General features: G+C 38.9%; 1 protein-coding gene across 6 annotated transcripts in view; it reads right to left on the reverse strand.

The window, feature by feature from the left end:
* STARD9 (StAR related lipid transfer domain containing 9) overlaps positions 1–25975 on the reverse strand; it is a 160612-nt gene that overhangs the window by 84519 nt on the left and 50118 nt on the right. For all 6 annotated transcript variants that reach the window (XR_005216474.1, XM_037834177.1, XM_037834176.1 and 3 more), the window contains exon 4: positions 102–218. Coding sequence is in view for 5 of the 6 variants with exons in the window: in XM_037834177.1 (XP_037690105.1) it covers positions 102–218 (117 nt within the window). In the remaining variant the exon portion in view is untranslated. The remainder of the gene's footprint in view (positions 1–101; positions 219–25975) is intronic.

Genomic DNA, 25975 nt, shown 5'->3' on the forward strand with positions numbered 1-25975 from the left:
TTATTTCTCACTTGCAAGGATGTATCCCAGATGAGTCAAAGTAAGATTCAGGCTTGCTGTCGCATTAGGAAGATATTGCATTACAATACTAAATCACTTACTGGGGTCCCCAGCATGGTATATGTCTTCCCAGAGCCTGTCTGTCCATAGGCAAAAAGACATACATTGTAGCCTTTGGCAGCTCCAGACAACACTTCTGTTCCCAAATCCTGGAACACCTATAACAACAAAAGCAGAGAATAAGTCACTGTGGTTCTTCTTCCCATAGGAGATTTAGAATTATTTTTTAATCTAATGAAAATTATAAAATATTTCAAACATATATGATTTAAAGTCTCTACTATTTCAAAAGAATCAATTAAACTAAAGAAAAAAGATGGCGAAAGAAAATTCACTTATTCATTCATTCATTCAAAATTTTTTAAAGTGCCTACTATGTGCTGGATACAATGCTAGACACTGAAGATACAAACATGATATGGTCCCCAGTCTTAAGGCAAAGAGAGTCTAGGAGAAGGACAGAGACATGCAAGCAAATTAGTGAAATAAAATGTTACAAGTGCTGGGGTGGTACAAAGGAAGGGGTAGCTGGTTACCGGAAAGTGACCAGGAAAATAAAGAATAAGAATGTATTCGCTAAGCAAATAGGGATGGATCACTCATAACTGAAAATACACAAAGACAGACTCTAAATTCCAATCATTTAGGTGCTCTTAATGCACACATGATTTCAACACATTTTCAGCCCATGCACCCACATATACTGAAGCACAAAAAAGTATAGTCTAAGTAAGGGACCTTGTTCCAAACAGGAGTTCAAAAATATTTGTTTCTTTGATTTGATTTTAAATTCTTACAGATTTGATGAAATAATAAGGTAGATAAAGTGAATATTATAAAAAAACAATGATCCTTGGATCATACAAAAACAGGAACTCCAAAGGTACAACGTCCTTGAGTAGGCTCTGTGCCCACTGCCAGAAAAAGCTCTAAGACCTCAGTCAGAGAAGGAAACAGGCTGGAAGTATTTATCACAAAAGTCTGGAATTGCTCAGCACAGGGAGGGAGGGAGGCAGGCAGGCAGGCAGGCCAGCCATGCACTTGCTTTATCATTCTATCAATCCATCTATCCAGCTACCCATCCATCTATCCATTTTCTGAACATTTAAGTGTAGGTTGTATATATCATGCTTCTTGAACACTTAATACTGCCATGTACATTTCCTAAGAACAAAGATATTCACTTATGTAACCACCTTAAGTGCAGTTATCAAGTTCAAGAAATTTAACACTGACTGATACGAAGCTTACAGTTTACATTCTAATTTTTAAATACTGTATGTCCCAATAATAGCCCTTTGAGCCTATTCTCATCCCTTACTGGATCCCATCCAGGATCATGTATTACATTTAATTGTCACTGTCTCTTTAGTAGTTGTTTTTTTTTTTAATTATGAGACCAGATAAACAATACAGTTTCCCATATCAACCACTTTCAAGTGGTTCAATGGGATTCAGTGGGATTAATCACATTTACAATATTGCAGCACCTTCCACTACTAAAACTCTCCCATCTCCCCTATACCCATTATGCACTAACTCCCCATTCCCTCTAACCCCTGCCCTGGCAACTTGTGCTCTAATTTCTGTCTTTATAAGCCTGCATATTCTCTAATATTTTCTTTTTAAATACCATGACATTTAAATTTAACATCCTAAATCTATAATAATCTTGTTTGCTTTAATGTCAAATTAACTTCAATAGTATGCACAAACTTATGTCCCTATACCCCTCCTTCTCCCCACCTTCATGTAGTATGTACTCGTCACAAATTGCATGTCTGCACATTAAAAGTCCAAAACTGCTGATTTATCATTACATTTTATGCATTTGCCTTTTAGTATCTATAGGATAAAAAATGGAATTAAAAACCAAAAATATAATAGTACTGGCATTTACATTTGCCCAAATTGTTACCCTCACCAGAGATCTTTATTTCTTCATGCTGCTTCAATCTATTGCCTTTATTCTTTCCTTTCCACCTACAAAACTCTCTTTAGCATCTCTTGTAGGGCCAGTCTAGTGGTGATGAACTCCCTCAGCTTTTATTTATTTGGGAATGTCTTCATTTCTCCCTCATTTTTTGAAGACAGTTTTGCCAAATACAGGATTCTTGGTTGGCAGTTTTTTGCTTTCAGTGCTTTAAATATGTCATCCCACTGCCTTCTTGTCTCCATGGTTTCCTATGAGAAATTAGCACTTATTTTGAGGCTCCCTTGTATGTGACACATTGCTTCTCTCTTGCAGCTTTCAGAATTTTCTCTTTATCTTTGGCATTCAGCAGTTCAATTATAATATATTGCATGGTGTGGGTCTATTTGGATTTGTCCTGTTTGGAGTTTGTTGAGCATCTTGGGTGCAGCTAGCTCTCATATGTTCAGAGGACAGAGCAATAGATGATGGATGACAGATAGGGAGGAAGGGAGGGAGGGAAAGAAAGAAATGGTGATGTGACAGGATGTTAAAGGTGGTGGATCGGGGTATTGGGGGAGGGGGCTCGTGGTACGATGGAGTTCTATGTATGGGGTTTGTACTGTTTTTGCAACTCTTCCTGTAAGACTGAATTTATTTCAAAATAAAATTTATTAAATTTAAAAAAAAAAAAAAAGAGCACTCCTGAATCCATTCAGAGAAACTCCTGAATTCAGGGCAACGTGACTTGACCTCCCACCCTGTAGTTTAAGTCCCATAATAAAGGCTCAAGTCTCAATAAATAAATAAATAAATAAATAAATAAATAAATAAATAAATAAATAATGGAGGGGGGCATGATTAGGGGTATGGGAGGATTTGAAGTTGTTTTTTTTTTTTTCTTTTCTGGAGTAAAGAAGATGTTCTAAAAGTTGAAAAAAAATTGTGTTGATGGATGCACAGCTGTATGATGGTACCATGGGCAACTGATTGCACACTTTGGATCCTTAGTTGTACGGTATGTAAAAAATCTCAATTATATATGTGTGTGTGTGTGTATATATGCATACGTATGCATATATACACACATATATATATAAAGTGAACTAGATAAAATCGATTATGGGGATGTATGCAAACTGTGTGATGATACTGTGAGCTAGTGATTGTATACTTTGGATGGTTTGTATGGCATGTAAATACTTCCCAATAAAAATGCAAAGAAAAAAAGTGAGCTACAATTCTGACTTGAAAGTATTTAGTACTGGTGCCCTTTTAAGTGGTAGCTCTTTAATTACTTTTTCAATCTCTTCTCTGGTAATTAGAGTATTCTAGTTTTCCAGTTCTTGGGTAAATTTTGGAAATTTATATTTTACAAGGTAATGACATTTATTTTTTGTTTTTTATTCACATACTATGCAGTCATACAAAGCATACATTCAATTGTTCACAGTACCATTATATAGTTGTGCGTTCATCACCAAAATTAATTTTTGAACATTTTCATTACCACACACACAAAAATGATAATAAAAATTAAAGTGAAAAGGGAACAATTAAAGTAAAAAAGAACACTGGGTGCCCCCCTTTTTTTTTTGCCCCCATTTTTCTACTCATCCATCCATACACTGGACAAAGGGGATTTTGGTCCATATGGCTTTCCCAATCACATCGTCACCCCTCATAAGCTACATTTTTATACAATCGTCTTCAAGATTCAAGGGTTCTGGGTTGTAGTTTGGTAATTTCAGGTATTTGCTGCTAGCTATTCCAAGTCTTTAGAACCTAAAAAGGGTTGTCTATATGGTGCATAAGAGTGCCCACCAGAGTTACCTCTCAGCTCCTTTTGGAAACTCTCTGCCACTGAAACTTATTTGATTTCATTTCACATCCCCCTTTTGATCAAGAAGATGTTCTCCATCTCACGATGGAGGTCTAGATTCCTCCCCAGGAGTCATGTTCCACACTGCCAGGGAGATTTACACCTCTGGGTGTCAGATCCCACATAGGGGGAGGGCAATGATTTCACCCGCCAAGTTGGCTTAGCTAGAGAGAGGGGGCCACATCTGAGCAACAAAGAGGCATTCAGGAGGAGACTCTTAGGCACAATTATAGGCAGGCCTAGCCTCTCCTTTGCAGCATCAGTGACATCTATTTTTGAATTTGCAGCCATAGTATCATATATATTTTTTCTTTCATTGTGTATTATGACTTTTAAGTACAATTTACATAAAGTACACAAATCTTAAATGCATAGCTTGATGAAATTTTACATATATGTACCCCAGTGCTTCTCAACTGGAGGTAATTTTCCTGCCAAGGGGCATCTGGCAACATTTTTGGTTGTCATTATTGGAGGGAGTTGTTACTACCATCCAGTAGGCAGAGGCCAGGAATGCTATTAAGCACACTACAATGTGCAGAACAGCCCTCCATGGCAGAGAATTATCTGTCAATATGCTGAGTTGAGAAACCTTGATAATCACCACCCAAATTAAGATATAGAATCTCCAGCACACCAAAAGCCTCCTTCATGCCTTCTTTTGCCTTACAGTGCCCAAAGGTAAACTTTGGCTGGCATTTTTCACCACCAATTAGGTTTTTCTGTTTTTAAATTTCATCTAAATGAAATTGCATAGTATGCCTGGCTTCTTTCACTCAAAACTGTTTGTGAGATTCATCCATGCTATTGCTTATTGCAGTAGATTCTGTACAGTATTTTATTGTATGAATATACCACAATTTATTCATCTAGTCTACTATTGATGGGTGTTTGGATCATTTCCAATTTCTGGCTATTGAGAACAATGTTAAGAACATTCTTGTGCTAGTCTGGATATATTATGTCCGCCAGAAAAAGGCACGCTCTTTAATGCAATCTTGTGGGGGCAGACATATTAGTATTGATTAGGTTGGAACATATTGGTTCAATGTTTTTATGGAGATGTGACTCAATCAACTGTGGGCAAGATCTTTCATTGGATTATTTCTATGGAGGTGTTGCCCCACCCATTCAAGGTTGGTATTTATTGGATCACTGGAGTACTTTAAAAAGAGCCACACAGGCCCGGACACAGAGCAGCTGGGTGGCATTTTGGAGAGCAACTGAGAGTGACATTTTGAAGAGGAGCTGCAGACATTTTGAAGAATGCTCAAGAGCTGAGAGTAGAGCTGGAATACAACCTGGGATCAGCAGACACTAGCCACGTGACTTCCCAGCTAACAGAGGTTTTCCAGATGCCACTGGCCTTCCTTCGGTGAACGTATACTTCTGTTGGATTGGCTTTTATAAAAGGGGTTTATTTGGTTGCAAAGTTACAGGGCTAAGGCCACAAAAATTTCCAAAAGAAGACAGTCTTTCAAAATTCTTAAATTAGTATTCTCTTATAATTCTTTTTATCGGTTCTGAATCTAGGGTTATAACTCCTTTCTTATTCCTAATCTTTTTTCCTTTAGGGCTGGCAAGGGCATTGTTTATTTTATTGGTCTTTTCAAAGAAACTGCTTTTGCATTTACTTATCCTTTCGACTATTTTTGCTAGTTTTATATTTCATTAACTTCAGTTGTCTTTAATTTCCTCTTCCTATTTCATTTACTTTATTTTGTTCTTTTTATATTCCTCAGGAAGAATACTAAGTTTGCTATTTTTAGTCTTTATACATATGTGTATGTATGCATGTGTGATGGTTAGGTTCACGTGTCAACAGCCAGTGATGATGTCCAGGTGCCTGGTCAAGCAAGCACTGGCCTAACCGTTACCGCAAGGACATTTGTGGCTGGTTAATAAACCAGAAGCCTGGTTTATTAAATCACCAGTCAACTGGATTTAATCCAGTTAGTTGAAGACTTTTAAGCGAGACAGACAGAGGACCTTCACTTCTTCGGCTAACCAGCGAAGCGTTTCCTGAGGAGTTCATCAAAGTTGTCAGTTTGTTTCCTGAGGAGTTCATCGAACATCTTCATTGGAGTTTCCAGTTTGCTGCCTGCCCTATGGAATTCGGATTCATGCATACCCACAGTTGCATGAGAAACTTTTATAAAATCTTATATTTATAGATACCTCTTGTTGATTCTGTTTCCCTGGAGAACCCCAACTAACACAATATATGTGATACATATATAAAATTAACGTATGTAAAGCCATAAGTTATTCTCCAACTATTGCTTTTCGCCATATCCCACAGGTTTTATAAGTGTAGTCCTTCTCATTGTTGTCCAGGTACTTTGTAATTCAGTTTTGACTTCCTCTTTAATCCAAGTGTTATTAGGAAGTGGATATCTTTTTTTTTTTTCCACTTACAAATATTTTTATTATGGAAAGTTTCAAACAGTTTTAAAAGTAGAGAGAATAGCACAATGAACCCCCATGTACTCAATATCCAACTTCAACAACTAAAAACTTTGGCCAATACTGTTTCAGGAAGTGGATTTCTTAATGCCCTGTTCCTCTTTCCTCTAAATTAGTTTAGCTCAAAACTATTAACAGAATTTCGTTTATACTTCTTCTGTTTCAGGAATTTTTATTAGCAATTATATTACACAGACTGTATTTCATTCTCTGTTTAGAGATACACATCGTGAGGGAGCAAGGTTCATTGCCTCCCTACTGTTTTCTCATTTACTCATCTTCCCCTGCTTGAGATCTGTGTTCTAATTCTTTTGTTATTAGAGACTGTAGGTCAAAATGCTGGAACTACCTCAAAATCCCTGTGGATAAACCAAATAAAAGTATACTGCTTGTTAATATCAGAATTGGCTGGAGGAGGGATGTCTGCTGCAAACATTCAGTGACCCATGGTCCTTTTATCTTGTCATGTTACCATCTTTAACACACTGCCTCTAAGTAGCCAAAGAAGAGTGAGAGAGTGAAAGGCACACTTGCTTTTACTGCCTCATACCAGAAGTAAATGACTCCTGCTCACAATCCATCAGCCACAACTAGATTAATGGCTCTATAAAGATGCAGGAAAGCTAAGAAATTAATTTCTTCACCAATGTATTATCTTAATCACCTATGACATCTTGGACAAGTTACTTATCTGTAACACAACAGCCTCATATAAAAAATGGAAGTAATAATAAGATTACTATAAGGAATAAATGAGTTAATATATACAAAGCACTTAAAACAAAAATGCCTGATATATAATAAATACACAATAAACGCTAGCTACTATCATCAACATCATAGTCAGGTATAGGATACAGGGGTGGAAGTTCTTTCTTCTTGGTCAATAAATGTTAATAAATGTTATTTTTATTGACTTCTAGCTATAGTGTTATTAATGAGACGCTGGATATTATGATTGTTTTATCCTTTATAATGAGAAGATTCATTTTGTCTGGAAGCTTCTATAACTATATCTTTTCCTTGGAACACAGGAATTTTACTAGGATATACCTAGAGCTTGTTTTTCACATCAATCCAGCCTGGAATTTGGTGAATGCTTGAAATCTTCAGTGTCCCACTTATGAAAATTTCTCCTGTGACTGTTAAATTACTACCTCTCCTTCATCTGTTCCTCCTCGTTCTTATATAACTCCAAATATTTATATGCCAAGTCTCCTAGATCTATGCTCCAAGTCTCATCCTTTTTTCTTTTTCATAATTTTTAATTCTTTGTATTTTTCCTCCTGGTTTTAAGAAATTTTCTATACTCAATCTTTGAGGCCACTAAACACTCAACAATAATTATCCTCTCTTTCAATGATTCTACTAAAATTTCTTTTTAAATGCAATTTTATTGGGACATATTCACATATCATACAATCATCCAAAGTGTACAATCAATTGTTCACAGTATCATCATATAGTTGTGCATTCATCACAATTTTTTAAATATTTTCATTACTCCAAAAAATAAAAATAAGAATAAAAATAAAAGTAAAAGAGAACACCCAAAACATCTCGTTCTCCTCCCTCCTCCCCCACATTATTATTCATTTACTATTTGTTCCCTTTTTTCCTACTCATCTGTCCATATACTGGATTAAGGGAGTGTAAGCCACAAGGTTTTCACAATCACACAGTCACACAGTACAAGCAATATAGTTACATCACCATCTTCAAGAATTAAGGATACTGGATTGCAGTTAAACAGTTCCAGGTTATTTCCTTCCAGCTTTTCTAACAGACTAAAAACCAAAAAGGGTTATCTATATAATGCATAAGAGTAACCTCCGGAATGACTTCTCAACTGCACTTGAAACCTCTCAGCCTCTGAAACTTAATTTTGTTTCATTTCTCTCCCCTCCTTTGGTCAGGAAGGCTTTTTCAATCCCACAATGCTAGGTCCAGGCTCATCCCCAGGAGTCATGTCCAGCGTTGCCAGGGAGATTTACACCCCGGGGAGTCATGTCCCACATAGTGGGGTGGGCAGTGAGTTTACCTGCCAAGTGGGCTTAGAGAGAGGCCACATCTAAGCTACAAAAGAGGTTCTCTGAGGGGGACTCTTAGGCACAATTATAAGCAGGCTTAGCCTCTCCTTTGCAGTAACAAGCTTCAAAAGGGCCCCAAGATCGAGGTATTTCTAAGCTTGCAAGAATATCAGGAATTCCCCAGGTAGGGAAGTTTAATATTTCCACATTTTTCCCCAGGCCCTAAAGGGGGCTTTGCAAATACTTTTTATTCTCTGCCCAAATTTCTCTGGGATGTATCAGGGTTTCACACTAAACTGTACAAACCAACCAGATCTTACCCCATATTCAAGATTCCATGTAATTACGGTGTTCGAATAAACCAACAATACAAGTTAAATTATATATAGCATGCTACAGAAAGTATAGATTTTGCACCAAATAAACAACTCTTCCTTTGGTCTCACATAGAAGTTGAAGCTTTAAAACACAGTCAATGTCATCCTTTTCCCTTTAGTTTAATTTACCTTAGTTCTGATCAAGTCCGTTTTGTTCATATCTCCAACTGAAGTCTGATTTCTTTTTCACCTTCTTTAACATTTGCGGTATAGGGTAATGCTGCCATTCATAGCCGCTGAACTCTGGCTCTGAGCCTCAGGTGTCGCACAGGTACCCAAAGTTCCAGGGACTGACCAGGTTATACACATACAGCTCAGCATCTCAGAATTTAGAGATAACCATTACAACTCATAAATAGATGTGACTACTGTAAAAGCTTACAATCTAAGAACCTTTACCATTAGCTTTCCCCTGATAACCTATGGTCTCAGATTCAATTCGCAGTGTTTGCACATTATAGTTAGTCCATATTAGTGAGGCATTATAATGTTTGTCTTTTTGCTTCTGGCTTATTACACTCAACATAGTGTCTTCAAGGTCTATTCACCTAGTTGAAACTTCACTTCATTTCTTGAAATTTTTAATTCAAATGAAGTACGCATTTTTTGTTGTTCTAGTCTTTCCAGTGCTATACTTGAATCTTCTTATAATTTTATTTTTCACTATCTCTTCTAGCAATTCTGTATCATTGGGTACCTGTTCTGAGCGGTTCACTTATTTTCTTCTTTCAGGGTACTTGGCCCGCTGTAGTCACTGAGGCTGAAATCCAGGGATGACGGTCCTTAATGAATGGCACTCCTATAGGTGGTATGGTCTCTGCTCTTGCGGCCAGAAATATAACAGCAGAAAGGTTGATGGTTCCCTGTCAGGGCATCAGGATGTAAGACTCTGCTCTCCCATCTCTTCATACTCTCCCGGCCTCAAGAACAGAGAAGACTCAATCCTGTATAATTCCTTCTTAGCAACTTCACTTCAGTATCAGAAAAATTAACATGTTCTCTTTTTTTTAATAATTCAATTTTATTAAGATATATTCACATACCATATAGTCATACAAAGCGTACAATCAATTGCTCACAGTACCACCATATAGTTGTGTGTCCATCACCAAAATTAATTTTTGAACATTTTCATTACCACACACACAAAAGTAATAAGAATAAAAATTAAAGTGAAAAAGAACAATTAAAGTAAAAAAGATCACTGGGTGCTCCCCCCCACCCCGTTTTTCTACTCATCCATCCATACACTGGACAAAGGGGAGTGTGATCCACATGGCTTTCCCAATTACATCGTCACCCCTCATAAGCTACATTTTTATACAATTGTCTTCAAGATTCAAGGGTTCTGGTTGTAGTTTGCTAATTTCAGGTATTTACTGCTAGCTATTCCAATTCATTAGAACCTAGAAAGGGTTATCTATATTATGCGTAAGAGTGGCCACCAGAGTACCATGTTCTCTTACACAGACCAATGTCAACTTTCCCCTCATCAGTGCATCAAGCGCTCTCTGGGATCCAAGCATTCTAATTTTTACCTATGTGTACTCCAAAATATTCCCCAGGCCTGAACAAAGTCCTATACAAAGTTCTGAACAAAATCTTCCTATATTAGGACTGAAAACAAGGCCTGAGGCCTCCCCTTAGCTCTCCAGGGACCCTGCCTGCTAACTCCAGTAGCTTCTCAGATTAAGAAAAATTGGAAAAAACAAGATGGCAGAATGGGGGTGTGCCAGTTTGAATGTATTATGTCCCTCCAAACGCCATTATCTTTGATGTAATCTTGTGTGGGCAGACCTATCAGTGTTAATTAGATTGCAATTCTTTGAGTGTTACCATGGAGATGCACCCCACCCAACTGTGGGTGATGACTCTGGATAATTTCCATGGAGGTGTTAGCCCACCCATTCAGGGTGGGTCTGATAATTTAATTATATAGATCATTATATAGATCAGACAGAAGGAGCAAGCAGTGACAGCCAAGAGGGACACTTTGAAGAAAGCACAGGAGCTACAGATGAGAGACAGTTTGAAGACAGCCATTGAAAGCAGACTCTTGCTCCAGAGAAGCTAAGAGAGGATAAATAACCCAAGTGCTACTAAGAGTGACATTTTTGAGGAACTGCAGCCTAGAGAGGAACATCCTGGGAGAAAGCCATCTTGAAACCAGAACTTTGGAGCAGACGCCAGCCACGTGCCTTCCCAGCTAACAGAGGTTTTCCAGACACCACTGGCCATCCTCCAGTGAAGGTACCCAATTGCTGATGTGTTACCTTGGACACTTTATGGCCTTAAGACTGTAACTGTGTAACCAAATAAACCCCCTTTTGTAAAAGCCAATCCATCTCGGGTGTTTTGCATTCCAGCAGCATTAGCAAACTAGAACAAGGGGTTTTAGGATTTGTCCTATAGGGCAGCTAGTAAATAGCCAGGAACTGTTTGAAACAACTGTCTGGGGAGCTCCAGATACCAGAACACCTTACACCACCCAGGGGTAAGCAGAATGAAGACACTGATAAATTGTAGTAAAGAGCTGTGAGTAGATCTTTCCATACTGCAAAGCTGGTGCCCATCCACCAATGGTGTGGCAGGTTGCCTCGGGAACCACACCCTAGCTGGAAAAAGCAGCCCACTCTCCTAGGAACGGGGTAGGTGGACTCAACCAGGCACTGAATGTGACTTCTGAGTGGCAAACTCAGACTGCTGGGGACCAGCTCTGAGCACACCTATATATACAAATCACCTAGGACAGAAAGCACCCATCATGTTCTGTTTCAACCCCACTCCCAGCAGGGGAGGAAGCAGGGTGGATAGAGAGATACAGTGGCTTCTCAGGGTACTGAAGATCAGTTTGCTGAAAGATGGCTCTTCCCCAAGAAAAGGAGGAGAGAGAACCAGTCACCGGCTGCAGCTCTTGATTGGCAAATTTGGTGCTAGACTCAAGCTCCTAAAACAGCTACATTTTTAAACAGCCCATTACAGATAGCAAATATAGGCCTCTGTTTCAGGCCTGTCCCTGGCAGGCACAGAGGCAGCGCTGACCGACAGACACAGTGACTTCTCGGGGCGGTGGAGAGAGGTTTGCTGAGGGGCAGCTCTTCTCTGAGAACAGGAGAGGGCAGACAGGGACAGACACTGACTCTAAATTTGATCAGCAAATTCAGAGTGCTAGATTCCAGCTTCAAAGAACAGTTACAGTTTTTTTGACCAGCCTAGAGTGGAAAGCAGCTGGCAGCCACCATTTCAACCCTGCCTCCTGGCAGGGGTGGAATTGGGGCAGACTGAGAGACAAGGTAACCTCTCGGGGCAGAGGGGGACAGGTTGCTGAAGGGCAGCTCTTTCCCAAGAAAATGGGGTGAGGCAAGGCCGAGTGTAGTTTGTGGCTACTGTTAAAGAGACTTCAGATTCCAGTGTCTGGGATCTGAGCAGCAGTTTCAATCCGACAGGGCCCCAAAAAATAAATAAGCAGCTAGGAACCTCTGTCTCAACCACACACCCAGAAGGGGAAGAGTTGGCTAAGAACTAAAGGCACAATATCACCTTACAACCATGGGAAATAGTTGGCTGAAGAGCACCATCTGCTGGGCAGAATAGGAAAACACAGAATCAGGGAGACAAAGACAAAACTTGTATTCTACCAGGTTTCCTCCCCAGGGCACTTTGGAACTGATCAACATCCCCCGCCAGTTTTGACAAAGAAAAACACACTTGGGTAGGTCCTCTCCAGGGTGAAATCCTCCTCTTAGAATTAGCCCTCCAGGTAAAAGTAGCTAGAGATAACAAAAGGAGTGTTAAAAAAACAGAGGCAAATAAACAAACAGAACAGATCAACATTCACAGAGGAAGAAGTTTTTCCTGAGAGTGAAAGAATTGCATAAATAGTTCAATCTCAAAAATTGTATATATTCAGGGTAAGAATTAGATGAATAAGAGCTGAAAAATTTCTGATCAGTGAAACACAAGCTATTCTAAAGGTCTAGAAAAAGTTGAACCAAGTGTCAAACAAGAGCCATAGCACAAAGCCAATCAACAAGAAAACTCTAGGCAAGAGAGAGAAACTGACTTCCAAAATAAAATTATCAACAAAATTAGATGCCTAGATACCAGCAAAAAATCACAAGCTACACTAAGAAACAGGAGGATATAGCCCAGTCAAAGGAAAAAACTAAAACTTCAGATGAGATACAAGAATTGAAACAATTAATTAATGATGTTCAAACAAATATCTTAAATCAATTCGAGGAGATGAAGGAAAATGTGCAAAAGAGACTACAGATGTAAAAGGGACACTCGGTAAGAATAAAGAATTCAAAAGCATGCAAAAAAATTACACAACATATGGGAATGAAAGGCACTACAGAAGAGACAAAAATAAAATGGAGACAAAACAGCAGATGTGAAGAGGCAGAAGAAAGGATCAGCAAATGAGAGGACAGGCCATCCAAAATCTTACAGACAAAAGAATGGACAGGGAAAAGAATGAAAACTTTTGAGCAGAGCATCAGTGAACTGAATGATAGTACAAAACACAAATATATGTGTCATGGGTATCCAGAAGGAGAAGAGAGGAGAAAATGGGCAGAGAGAATATTTGAGGAAATAATGGCTGAAAATTTCCCAACTCTTATGAAAGACTTAAACATACATATCTAAGAAGCACAATGTTCTCCAAAGAAAATAAAGCACAATAGACCTCTAAGACACATACTAATCAGAACATCAAATGCCAAAGATAAAGAGAGAATTCAAAAAGCAGCAAGAAAAGAGTAATTCCTCATTTACAAGGGATCATTAACAAGCCTAAGTGCCGACATCTCAGCAGAAACCATGGAGGCAAGAAGGCAGAAGTGTGCTCTATTTAAGATACTGAAAGAGAAAAACTGCCAGCTAAAAATTCTTTATCTAGAAAAACTGTCCTTCAAAAATGAGGGACACCCTGAGGAACTGGGGAAAAATGCTGAAATGTTGGACTTCCCCACCTGGGTTATTAATGGTACTCTCACAAACATTGAAGAATACCAATTTAGTAGGCCAAGCCCTTGATCTGGGGATTTTCTCTCATGAGGCTTGTTGCTACAAAGGAGAGGCTAAACCTACTTATAACTGTGCCTAAGAGTCTCCCCCAGAGATCCTCTTTGTTGTTCAGATGTGGCCTGTCTCTAAGTTCACTAGACAGGTAACCTCGCTGCCCACCCCCCTACATGGGACTTGACTCCCGGGATGAGCCTGGACCCGGCATCATGGGATTGAGAAAATCTTCTTGACCAAAAGGTGAAAGAGAGATGAAACAAAATACGGTTTCAGTGGCTGAGCGATTTCAAATGGAGTCGAGAGGTCACTCTAGAGGGTATTGTTATACGTTATATAGACATCCCTTTTTAGTTTTTAGTGTGTTGGAATGACTAGAGGGAAATACTTGAAGCTGTTGAACTGCAACCCAGGGGCCTTGATTCTTGAAGCCAATTGTATAATTATGTAGCTTACAAAGTGTGACTGTGTGATTGTGAAAACCCTGTGGCTCACACTCCCTTTATCCAGTGTATGGACAGATGAGTAGAAAAATGGGGACAAAAATGAAAATGAAAAATAGGGTCGGATTTATTTTTGTTTTTTTGTGGTAAGGAAAATGTTCAAAAATTGATTCTGGTGATGAATGCATATACCATATATGATGGTACTGTGCATAACTGACTGTACACTGTGGATGACTGTAGGGTATGTGAATATATCTCAATAAAACTATTTTTAAAAAAGAGGGAGAGTTTAAAATATTCACAGATAAACAGAAACTGAGAGAGTTCATTAACAAGAGTCTTGCTTAAAAGAAATGTTAAAGGGAGTTCTGCAGGTTGACACAAAAAGGACAGAGAGGCATGGAGGAGAGTGCAGAAATGAAGAATATCAGTAAGGGCAACAAAAAGGATAAAAAGAGAGACAAAAATAAGATATGACATTTAAAGGCAAAGAATAAAAGGGTTAAAAACAGTCTGCCTTTAAAGTAAATAACATTGAATGTCAATGAATTAAGCTCCCCAATCAAAAGACACAGAATGGCACAATGGATTAGAAAAATATGACCCAACTATATGCTGTCTACAAGATACTCACTTTAGATCCATGGAAACAAATATGTTGAAAGTAAAAGGAAGAAAAATACATTCTACACAAACAGTAACCAGCAAAGAACTCGGATAGCTATGCTAATATCAGACAAAATAGACTTTAAATTCAAAACTGTTATAAGAGAAAAGAAGAACACTATATATTAATAAATGGGGCAATTCACCAAGAAGAAAATAGCAATAATAAATATTTATTTACCTAACTAGGGTGCCCAAAAATATATGACACAAACACTAGAGAAACTGAAGAGAGAAATAGACACCTCTACAATAATAGGTGGAGACATCAATTCACCACTCATCAACAGAGCATCTAGACAGTCAATAAGGAAACAAAGAATTTGAACAATATGATAAATGAACTAGACCTAACAGACATATACGGAACACTGTATCCCTAAACAGCAGGATATACATTCTTCTCAAGTTTTCATGGATCATTCTCCAGGACAGACCACATAATGAGTCACAAAACAAGTTTCAATAAGTTTAAAAAGATTGAAATTATACACAGCACTTTTTCTGATCATAATGGAATGAAGCTGAAAATCAGTAACGGGCCAGAGGACTGGAATATTTGCAAATTTATGGAGGGTAAACAATACACTCTTAAAAAATCAGTAGGTGAATAATTACATGGAACTCTGAATAGGAAGTGAGACCTGGTAGGTTTGCATAGGTTAGTGTGAAATAGCAACACATCCCAAAGTAATTTGGGCAGAAAATAAAAATACATATGCAGGGGCCCCCTGAGGAGCTGGGGAAAATGTGGACGTGTTGGATTTCCTCACCTGGATTGTTGCTGAGGTTCTCACAAACATTGAGGGCTGGCGGTTTGGTATGCCAAGCCCTCTATCTTGGGGCTTGCCCTTGTGAAGCTCATTACGGCAAAGGAGAGGCTAAAACTGCTTATAATTTGCCTAAGAGTCTCCCCCTGAGTACCTCTTTGTTGCTCAGATGTGGCCCTCTCTCTCTCTCTCTAAGGCAACTCAGCAGGTGAACTCATTGCCCTCCCCTCTACGTGGGATCTGACTCCCAGGGGTGTAAATCTCCATGGCAATGCAGGATATGACTCCCAAGGATGAATCTGGACCCAACATTGTAGGATTGAGAACATCTTCTCGACCAGAAGGGGGATACAAAATGAAACAAAATAAAGTTTCCGTGGCTGAGAGATTTCAAATGGAGTCAAGAGGTCACTCTGGTGGACATTCTTAATGCACTACATAGATATACCTTTTTAGGTTTTAGTGTAATGGAAGAGCGAGAAGGAAATACCTGAAACTACCAAACCGCTACGCAGTAGCCTTGACTCTTGAAGATGATTGTATAACAATGTAGCTTACAAGGGGTATGCCTGTTTGAATGTATTATGTCCCCCAGAAAAAGCCATATTCTTTGATGCAATCTTGTGGGGACAAATGTCTTAGTGATGATTAGATTGTAATTCTTGGAGTGTTTCCATGGAGATGCGACCCACCCAACTGTGGGTAATAACTCTGATTGGATCATTTCCATGGAGCTGTGGCCCTGCCCATCCAGGGTGGGCCTTGATTAGTTTACCAGAGCACTATATAAGCTCAGACAGAAGGAGAAAGCTTGCTACAGCCAAGAGAGATACTTTGAAGAACGCACAGAAGCTGAAAGAGTAGCTGTAGCTGAGACAGACATTTTGAAGATGGCTGTTGGAAGCTGACACTGACATTCTGGAGAATGCCATTTTGAAACGCAACCTGGGAACAGCATCAAAATTGGACACTGTTCCGGTTTGCTAATGCTGTGTTTTTGCAAAGTACCAGAAACGGATTGGCTTTTATAAAAGGGGGTTTATATGGTTACAAAGTTACAGTCTTAAGGCCACAAAGTGCCCAAGGTAATGCATCAACAATCAGGTACCTTCACTGGAGGATGCCCAGTGATGTCTGGAAAACCTCTGTTAGCTGGGAAGGCACATGCTGGCATCTGATCCGGAGTTCTGGTTTCAAAATGGCTTTCTCCCAGGACGTTCCTCTCTAGGCTTCAGCTTCTCTCCAAAATGTCACTCTCAGTTGCTCTTGGGGCGTTCGTCGTCTCAGCTTCTCCGGAGCAAAAGTCTGCTTTCAACGGCCATCTTCAAACTGTCTCTCATCTGCAGGTCCTCTCTCAGCTCCTGTGCATTCTTCAAAATGTCCGTCTTGGCTGTAGCAAGGCTGCTCCCTCTTTCTGAGCTTAAATAGTGCTGTAATAAACTAATCAAGGCCCATGCTGAATGGGCGGGGCCATGCCCCCATGAAAATTATCTAATCAGAGTTATCACCTAGAGTTGGGTAGTCACATCTCCATGGTAACACTCAATCAAAGAATTACAATCTAATCAACACTAATACGTCTGCCCACCCAAGACTGCATCAAAGATAATGGTGTTTTGGGGGATATAATACATTCAAACTGGCACAGATGCCATTGGCCATCCTTCAGTGAAGGTATCCTGTGTTGATGCCTTACCCTGGACACGTTATGGCCTTAAGACTGTAACTTTTTAACTAAATAAACCCCTTTTTAAAAGCCAATCCAGTTAAGACTAGGGCAAACCAGGCAAAAGGATAAAGGTCGAAATTGACTGTTATAAAATTTCAACTTCCATGTGAGACCAAGGGAAGAGATGTCTATTTGGTGCAGGATCTATATTTACTAAACAGTATAACTCTACAGTCAGTTTGTTCAAACACCACAATTACATGGAAATTTGAATAGGTTTGTATAGGTTAGAGTGAAATAGTGACACATCCCAATGTAATTCGGGCAGAAAATAACAATGTATTTGCAGGGTCCCCCTGAGGAGCTGGAGGAAAATGCAGAAGAGTTGGACTTCCTCACCTGGACTGATGCTGATGTTGTCACAAACATTGAAGACTGGCAGTTTGATATGCCAAACCCTCTATAATGGGACTTGCCCTTATGAAGCTCATTACTGCAAAGGAGAGGCTAAACTTGCATATAATTGTGCCTAAGAGTCTTTCCTTGAGTACCTCTTTGTTGCTCAGATGTGCCCCCCCCCCCCTCTCTCTCTCTCTCAAACCACCTCGGCAGGTGAACTCACTGCCCTCCCCTCTATGTGGGACCTGACTCCTAGGGGTGTAAATCTCCCTGGCAACACAGGATATGACTCCCAGGGATGAATCTGGACCCGGCATCATGGAACTGAGAATATCTTCTTGACCAAAAGGGGGATGCAAAATGAGACGAAATGCTTTCAGTGGCTGAGAGATTTCAAGTGGAGTCGAGAGGTCACTCTGGTGGACATTCTTATGCACTATATAGATAACACCTCTTAGGTTTTAATGTATTGGAATAGCTAGAAGTAAATACCTGAAACTACCAAACTCCAACCCAGTAGTCTGGACTCTTGAAGACGATTATATAATAAAGTAGATTACAAGGGGTGACAGTGTGATTGTGAAAACCTTGTAGCTCACACTCCCTTTATCTAGTATATGGATGGATGAGTAGAAAAATGGGAATAAAAACTAATAGGGTGGGATGGGGGATGGTTTGGGTGTTCTTTTTTTACTTTTTTTTTTTTTTTTTACTCTTATTCTGATTCTTTCTGATGTAAGGAAAATGTTCAGAAATAGACTGTGGTGATGAATGCATAACTATATGATCGTACTGTGAACAGTTGATTGTATACCATGGATGACTGTATGGTATGTGAATATATTTCAATAAAACTGAATTTTAAAAAATGTCAATTCTACACAAATTGATTTACAGATTCAATGAAGTACCAATCAAAATTCCAACAGCTTAATTGCCAAAATGGAAAAAACAATCATCAAATTTATTTGGAAGGGCAAGGTGCTCTGAATAGCCAAAAACATCTTAGAAGGAAAAATGAAGTTGAAGGGCTCATACTCTCTGACTTTAAAGCATACTCCAAAACCACAGTGGTCAAAGCAGCATTGTACTGTCATAAGGATAGATATGTTGACCAATGGCATCATACTGAAAGTTCAGAAATAGACCCTCACATCTGTGGTCAACTGATTTTTGACAAGCCTTCCAAGTCCATTCAACTGTGACAGAACAGTCTCTTCAACAAACAGGAGAACTGGATATCCCTATCCAAAAGAATCAAAGAAGACCCATCTCATACCTTATACAAAAATTAACTCAAAATGGATCAAAGACCTAAACATTAGAGCTAGGCCACAAAACTCCTAGAAGAAAATGTAGGGAAGCATTTTCAAGAGCTTGTGGTAGGGAGGTGGTTTCTTAGACCTTACATCCAAAGCACAAGCAATGAAAGAAAAAACAGATAAATGGGACATCCTCAAAACTGAATACTTTTATGCTTCAAAGGACTTCATCAAGAAAGTAATAAGGCAGCCTACTCAAAAGAAGAAAATTTTCAGAAACCACATATCTGATAAGGGTTTAATATCCAGAATATATAAAGAGATCCTACAACTTAACAACAAAAAGACAACCCAATTTAAAAATTGGCAAAAGATGTAGACACCTTTCCAAAGAGGAAATGCCAATGGCTCAAAAGCAAATGAAAAGATGCTCAACTTCACTAGTTATTATGGAAATGCAAACCAAAACCACAGGGATACCATTTTGCCCCTACTAGAATGGTCATTACTTTAAAAAATCAGAAAACTACAAGTGCTGGAGAGCATGTGGGAAATAAGAACACTTACTCACTCTTGGTGGGATATAGAATGGTACAGCTGCTTTGGAAGGCAGTTTGGCAGTTCCTCAGGAAGCTAAGTATAGAACTGCCATATGCCATATGACTGTTGCCATAGAACAATAGTAACGGGTTGTTGTAACCAGTAACTATCCTGTTACTAACTATAAATTCAGAAGAACTGAAAGCAGGGATGCGAACAGACATTTGCACAATTATGTTTATAACAACATTATTCTCAATTACCAAAAGATGGCAACAGCTCAAGTGCCCATCAACTGACAAGCGGAAAAACAAACTGTGGTATGAACATATGATGGACTATTATGCAACTGTAAGAAGGAATGAAGTCCTGATGCATGCAATAACATGGATGAACCTTGAGGACATCATGTTAAGCGAAAAAAGCCAGACACAAAAGGACAAATACTATATGGTCTCACTAATATGAACTAATTATAATGAGCAAACTCTGGATTTAAAATCTAGAGTATACGCTACCTGGAGACAGAAAGTTGGGAGAGAATATACAGATGTTGCTTAAGGCATACAGAATTTGTAATAAGATTGACTGTTATCATTTGGAAATGGATAGAGGTAACGGTAGCTCAAATACTGTAAATGTGATTAACAGTGCTGGGTGTGAGTATGGTTGAAAGGAGAAGTGTAGAGTTGTGTATGTCACTGGAAGGAAAGCTAGAGGATAAAACGTGGGACTGTATAACATAGCAAAATATGTTGTGGATGACTGTGGTTAACTGTACAAATATAAGAAATTTCTTACCTGAACTAGAACAAATGTACATTACTATTTGTTCTAGTTTGCTAATGCTGCAGAATGCAAAACACCAGAGATGGATAGGCTTTTATAAAACAGGGGTTTATTTCACTACACAGTTACAGTCTTAAGGCCACAAAGCATCCAAGGTAACACCTCAGCAATAGGGTACCTTCACCGGAGGATGGCCAATGGCGTCCGGAAAACCTCTGCTAGCTAAGGAAGGCAGCTGGCGTCTGCTCCAAAGCTCCAGCATCAAAACGGCTTTCTCCCAGGACGTTCCTCTCTAGCAAGCTTGCTCCTCCTCAAAACAATCACTCCCAGCTGCACTCAGTTCCCTCCCCCTGAGTCAGCTCATTTATATAGCTCCACTGATCAAGGCCCACCCTGAATGGGCGGGGCCACACCTCCATGGGAACATCCCATCAGAATCATTACCCACAGCTGGGTGGGGCACATTCCAAGCAAATCCAACCATCACCAAAACGTCTGCCCCACAAAACTACAAAGACAATGGCATTTGGGGGACACAATACATTCAAACCGGCACACTATTTACAAGGTATCAATAATAGGGTGGTATATGGGAAAAATACAATTAATGCAAACTAAGGGCTAAAGTTAACAGTAACATTGTAATATTCCTTCATCAATTGTAAAAAAGATGCTATACCAAAACTAAGTGTCAATTACAGGGGTGTATAAGGTGCATGGATTTTTTTTTTTTTTTTTTGCAGAGCAATGAGGGTGTTCTCGAGTTGACTGTGGTGGTGAATGCATAACTCGGTGATTATACCAACAGCCACTGATAGTATACTTCAGATGGATTGTATGGTGTGTGAATAAAGCCATTAAAAAAAAAATCAGTGGTTGCCACTGGTTCAGACAGGGGTGGGTATGGGATACAGATGAGTTGGAGCACAGATCAAATTTCCGGCAGGCAAAGTATTATGTTTGAGGCTGTATTGATGGATACATGACATTACACATTTGTCAAAACCCAGAGAACTGTACATACCAAAAGTGAACCTAATGTAAACTATGGACTTTAGTTACTAAAACTATATCAATGGAAAGAAACTCCAGAAATAATCATCAGTTGTAACAAATATAAAACACTGATGCAAGATGTTAATGACAGGGGACACTGTGTGTATGTGTATGTGGAGGGAGGTATATGCAAATTCTGTACTTTCTGTGAAATTCTTCTGTAAACCTAAAACTGCTGCTGTTCCCCACCTAGAACTCTGAGCCTATCTCTTTTATGAAATGAAGTTGCTGCTACTGCCACATGGATCTCAGTGGAGGGGAGATATGAGGAAGACTACACCTCCCATTACTGCACCTTAATCTTCTTCCACGTCATCAACACAAAATTTGTTCACATATGCTTTATTGAAGGGTTGGGGATGATTAAAGAAATTATCACTGCTAAAAAAAGAAATTGAGGCTAGGAATAAAGAAAGCTGAGACACATTCAAGCTTCTATATTTCCAGATCTCCCCCAAGTATATGATCTCCCGATTCTTCCACCTCTTGGCAATAATGTGCCTCAAATAATTTTCCCAATCAGTCTGCTAGAGTACTAGAAATTCTATCCATTAGAGTAATTCATCTGAGTTAGACGTAACTTCAACATGTCCCTAATAAAATACACATGCCACCAGTGGGAATATTATCTATTTATTACCAAGAATCCAGATTGGAGGGATACATTATTTTGAATGAAAAGGGAATGGCAAGATTATGGTATGCTGGTTAAGATCTTGATTCAAGTATCAGAGAAATTAATACTACTGTTACTACTACTACTAATAGGTAACACATGCAGCCAAGAGCTTTCCATTTATTTACCCATTTAGTCCTCACAACTCTGAGGATGTATCATTATTTCCCTTTTACAGATGAGATAACTGAGACACAGAGAAATAAAGAGACTTGCCAAGGACAACAGCCAGTAAGTTGTGAAGCTGGGGGCAAAAATCACTTTTGATCACTATGCATAACCACCTTCCACCAAGGAGGAGGATGGGGTGCCAAAGATCAAAGTCTAGGATCTCTCCGCTTATCAGACCCTAAAACATATCCTCCCTGCCGAATCCAACTCTTTTATATCCCCTTTTTCAAAAGATAAAAGCAAAAAACTCTCTGGGTCCCTAGGCCAGTCCCTTTGTTGAGGACTTCCCTTTCTGAAAATTCAAAAATAAAAAGGAAAGGAAGAGAAAATAATAGGAGTTTATATGGTAGGTAATACATACACATACTCACTTAGATATACATACATGCATGCAGAAACATAAATTCATAGTTTCCACTTAAGTCTGATTCCTGAAGGAACCAGAAAAACTGAACTTTGAAGTCTCTAAAAAAAACACATTTCTTTGTTTATACAAGATTGTGCATTTCTAACAGTGCTTTTTTGTTTAAGAATATTCCCATAGATAACTGTCCAAGTGGCATGTGAGATCTGGTAGGTTCCACTTGCTGCTATCTCACTTTCTGAACAGAAGCAAGGAACTCAGACCAGATAAGTGAATATCTAAACATAATGCTTGCCTCCTCTCTGCAAAATGATGAATTCATTAGAAAGGATCCTGTTAGACAAGATGAAAGATGGCATTAGTGGAATAGAATCCAGAGACTCCAAGTTCCTGCCATTCCCACAACCCCTTCTGAAAAGATAATCACAAGTGACTCACTGATCATAATTTGCCATGTTTCAGGTCATCTGACCTTGCTTTCCAGGACCCAAAATGTCCTCTGTCCACCCTCACTATCCTTAGCAGCAAACTATGTAAAAGAAACAGTCACAGGAATTGGATCTCTAGATTCAGGAATGCCATAGGCTGATCAACACAAAACCTTGGCAGGTTCCTGAAGTAAGATGAAAGAGAATATCACACATCTAAGGCTGAAGCTGGGACATGGCACAGTACACACACAATAATCAATGACTGATTAAATGAATACATAATCCATGAACTGAATCCAGAATACTCACAATAAATGTGTTGAATAAAATGAAACTTATGGCTATTCTCTAAGTCTCCCCTAAATCCTGCCTGTATTGATATCTACATATTTGATCTTTCGCCAAGATAAACATTACCAAGTAAGTCAGTATCCTCCACAAAGCACTGTTTTCATATTTTGTAATGGGTTCAGGCAGGTTCACTACCATCTTTCTGTAATGGATCAGTGAGGCAGAACTCTGAGAAGAGTCAAATAGGACAAGTTGTTGAGCTTCTAATATTTTTATATATGAAGAAAACAAGCCTGGAGGATGGAGTTTGTGTTTTTAACTGTCATTCCTGCCTGTGAAGAAAAAGTTTTCTTGCAAACATGCTGCTAGGAGCAAATTTCCTGTTTTTAATATTGTTTAGTCTGAATGGGTCTTTGAAACCAATCTTAATGCTGGAGAAGCAAATGAGCTGAGCCCCTGAGACAGTTCTGGTTTCATATTTGGGTTCAGCCAGCCAAGCTGAAGCCCATATCATTCTCAGCAATCTAGGGTCTAGTGAAAGAGATTAGTTTTGTATTGGTTTGAGCAGGATTTGCCTCATGCAGGGTATCTTACTCTCCTGAGCCACAATTCCCTCCTTGAACCTCTAAGGTTAGCTTGCAGAACAGATGCGATGTGTATTACAGTCACAAGATCTCTAACGACATTGGTCTAATAGCACTTTCTCTACCCCAGCCTCTGATATCAAGTCAATTCTACTAAGTAAACAAAGCCTTATTCCAGTCTTAGCCAGTATAACAGAAGTGCCCTGGTATACAGGTACTTCTCAGGGTTGCCTCAGTCAGTTACCAAAGTGCATGCAACAGACAAACAATACGAGGACAGAAAAGACCTGACTGCAGTGAGCATTCAACTCAACAACTGCTTGCTGGTGACAACTAAGAGATGCTTGACACAAACCCAGACAGTCACTCAGTAACTTAGGGCTGATTTTCAATGATATATTCTTAATAAGCCTCTAAAAATCCTAAAGGAGCTGACAGATGCCTAATAGATTTATTCTCTCTAGTTTATAAATGCTTCTATGTGAAAGAAACTGAGCAGATGAGCTCCATTTTTGCTGAAGAATAAATACTTAGAAATTTAAGCAGGAGGAATTTAGGATAAACCTAGAAAAATATAGGATTTAATTCAATTTTTAAAAAAGCATATATTAAGATTTTTCAAGATTCATTCTGGAGCTCCTGCATTCATTTTCCCCCCACCTCCTTCCCCCAATATGAAACTGTACACCCTAGCATACTTCACAGGTGAGAAAGGACCTACACAGAAAAAGGAAATGCTGAGTTTGCTGGGAAGAAAAAGTAGCACAATGGTAATTACAAAACTAATTAATGGTTTCCATTCCTGTCAGATTGCTTCTCAGCTCAGCAGAAAAACTATCTGGAGCACCTGCATGGAAGATACATTAATCCTTCCTCTTACATCAATTCAGTACATATGCCCAGAAAGCATTAGCATCATCCAGACTCCTTCATGGGAACCTCTGGTTACATTTAATCACTTTTTTTTTTTTTCATTTTTATTGAGATTGTTCAGATACCATACAATTATCCAAAGATCCAAAGTGTACAATCACTTGCCCCTGGGTACCCTCATACAGCTGTGCATCCATCACACTTAATTTTTGTTCAATTTTTAGAAACTTTTCATTACTCCAAACAAGAAATAAAGTGAAAGATGAAAAAAGAAAAAAAAGAAAAGGAAACTCTAATCCTCCCCTATCCCTAACCAACCCCCTCAATTGTTGACTCGTAGTACTGATATAGTACATTTGTTACTGTTTATGAAAAAATGTTGAAATACTACTAACTGTAGTATATAGTTTGTAATAGGTATACAGTTCTTCCCTATATGCTCCTCTATTATTAACTTCTAATTGTATTGTCATACATTTGTTCTGGTTCATGGAAGTGATTTCTAGTATTTGTACAGTTGATCATGGACATTGCCCACCATAGGATTCAGTTTTATATATTCCCATCTTTTGACCTCCAACTTTCCTTCTGGTGACATATATGACTCTGAGCTTCCCCTTTCCACCTCATTCACACACCATTCGGCACTGTTAGTTATTCTCACATCTTGCTACCAACACCCCTGTTCATTTCCAAACATTTAAGTTCATCCTAATTGAACATTCTGCTCATACTAAGCAACCACTCCCATTCTTAAGCCTCGTCCTATATCTTGGTACCTTATATTTCATGTCTATGAGTTTACATATTATAATTAGTTCCTATCAGTGAGACCCTGCAATAATTGTCCTAATGTGTCTGGCTTATTTCACTCAGAATATTGCCCTCGAGGTTTTGTCATCAACCCATTTTTTTTTTAATATGGTTTTGTTCACTTACCATACATTCCATCCCAAGTAAATAACCGATGGTTTTCTGCATGGTCATACATTTATGTGTTCACCACCTTCACCACTATCTATATAAGAGCATCTACATTTCTTCCACAAGGCAGGAGGGAGAGTCAAAGAAGGTAGAGAGGCAAAAGAAAAAGGAAAAAAAAGACAGCTAGGAAGCAGCAAAAGGAAAAATAACCTTAAATCAAAGTAGAATAAAGAATCAGACAATACCACCAATGTCAAGTGTCTAACATGCCTCCACTATCCCCCCCCCCTTATCTGCATTCACCTTGGT

Source organism: Choloepus didactylus, chromosome 4, assembly GCF_015220235.1.
Source record: "Choloepus didactylus isolate mChoDid1 chromosome 4, mChoDid1.pri, whole genome shotgun sequence".
In the NCBI taxonomy this organism is placed as follows: Eukaryota; Metazoa; Chordata; class Mammalia; order Pilosa; family Megalonychidae; genus Choloepus; species Choloepus didactylus.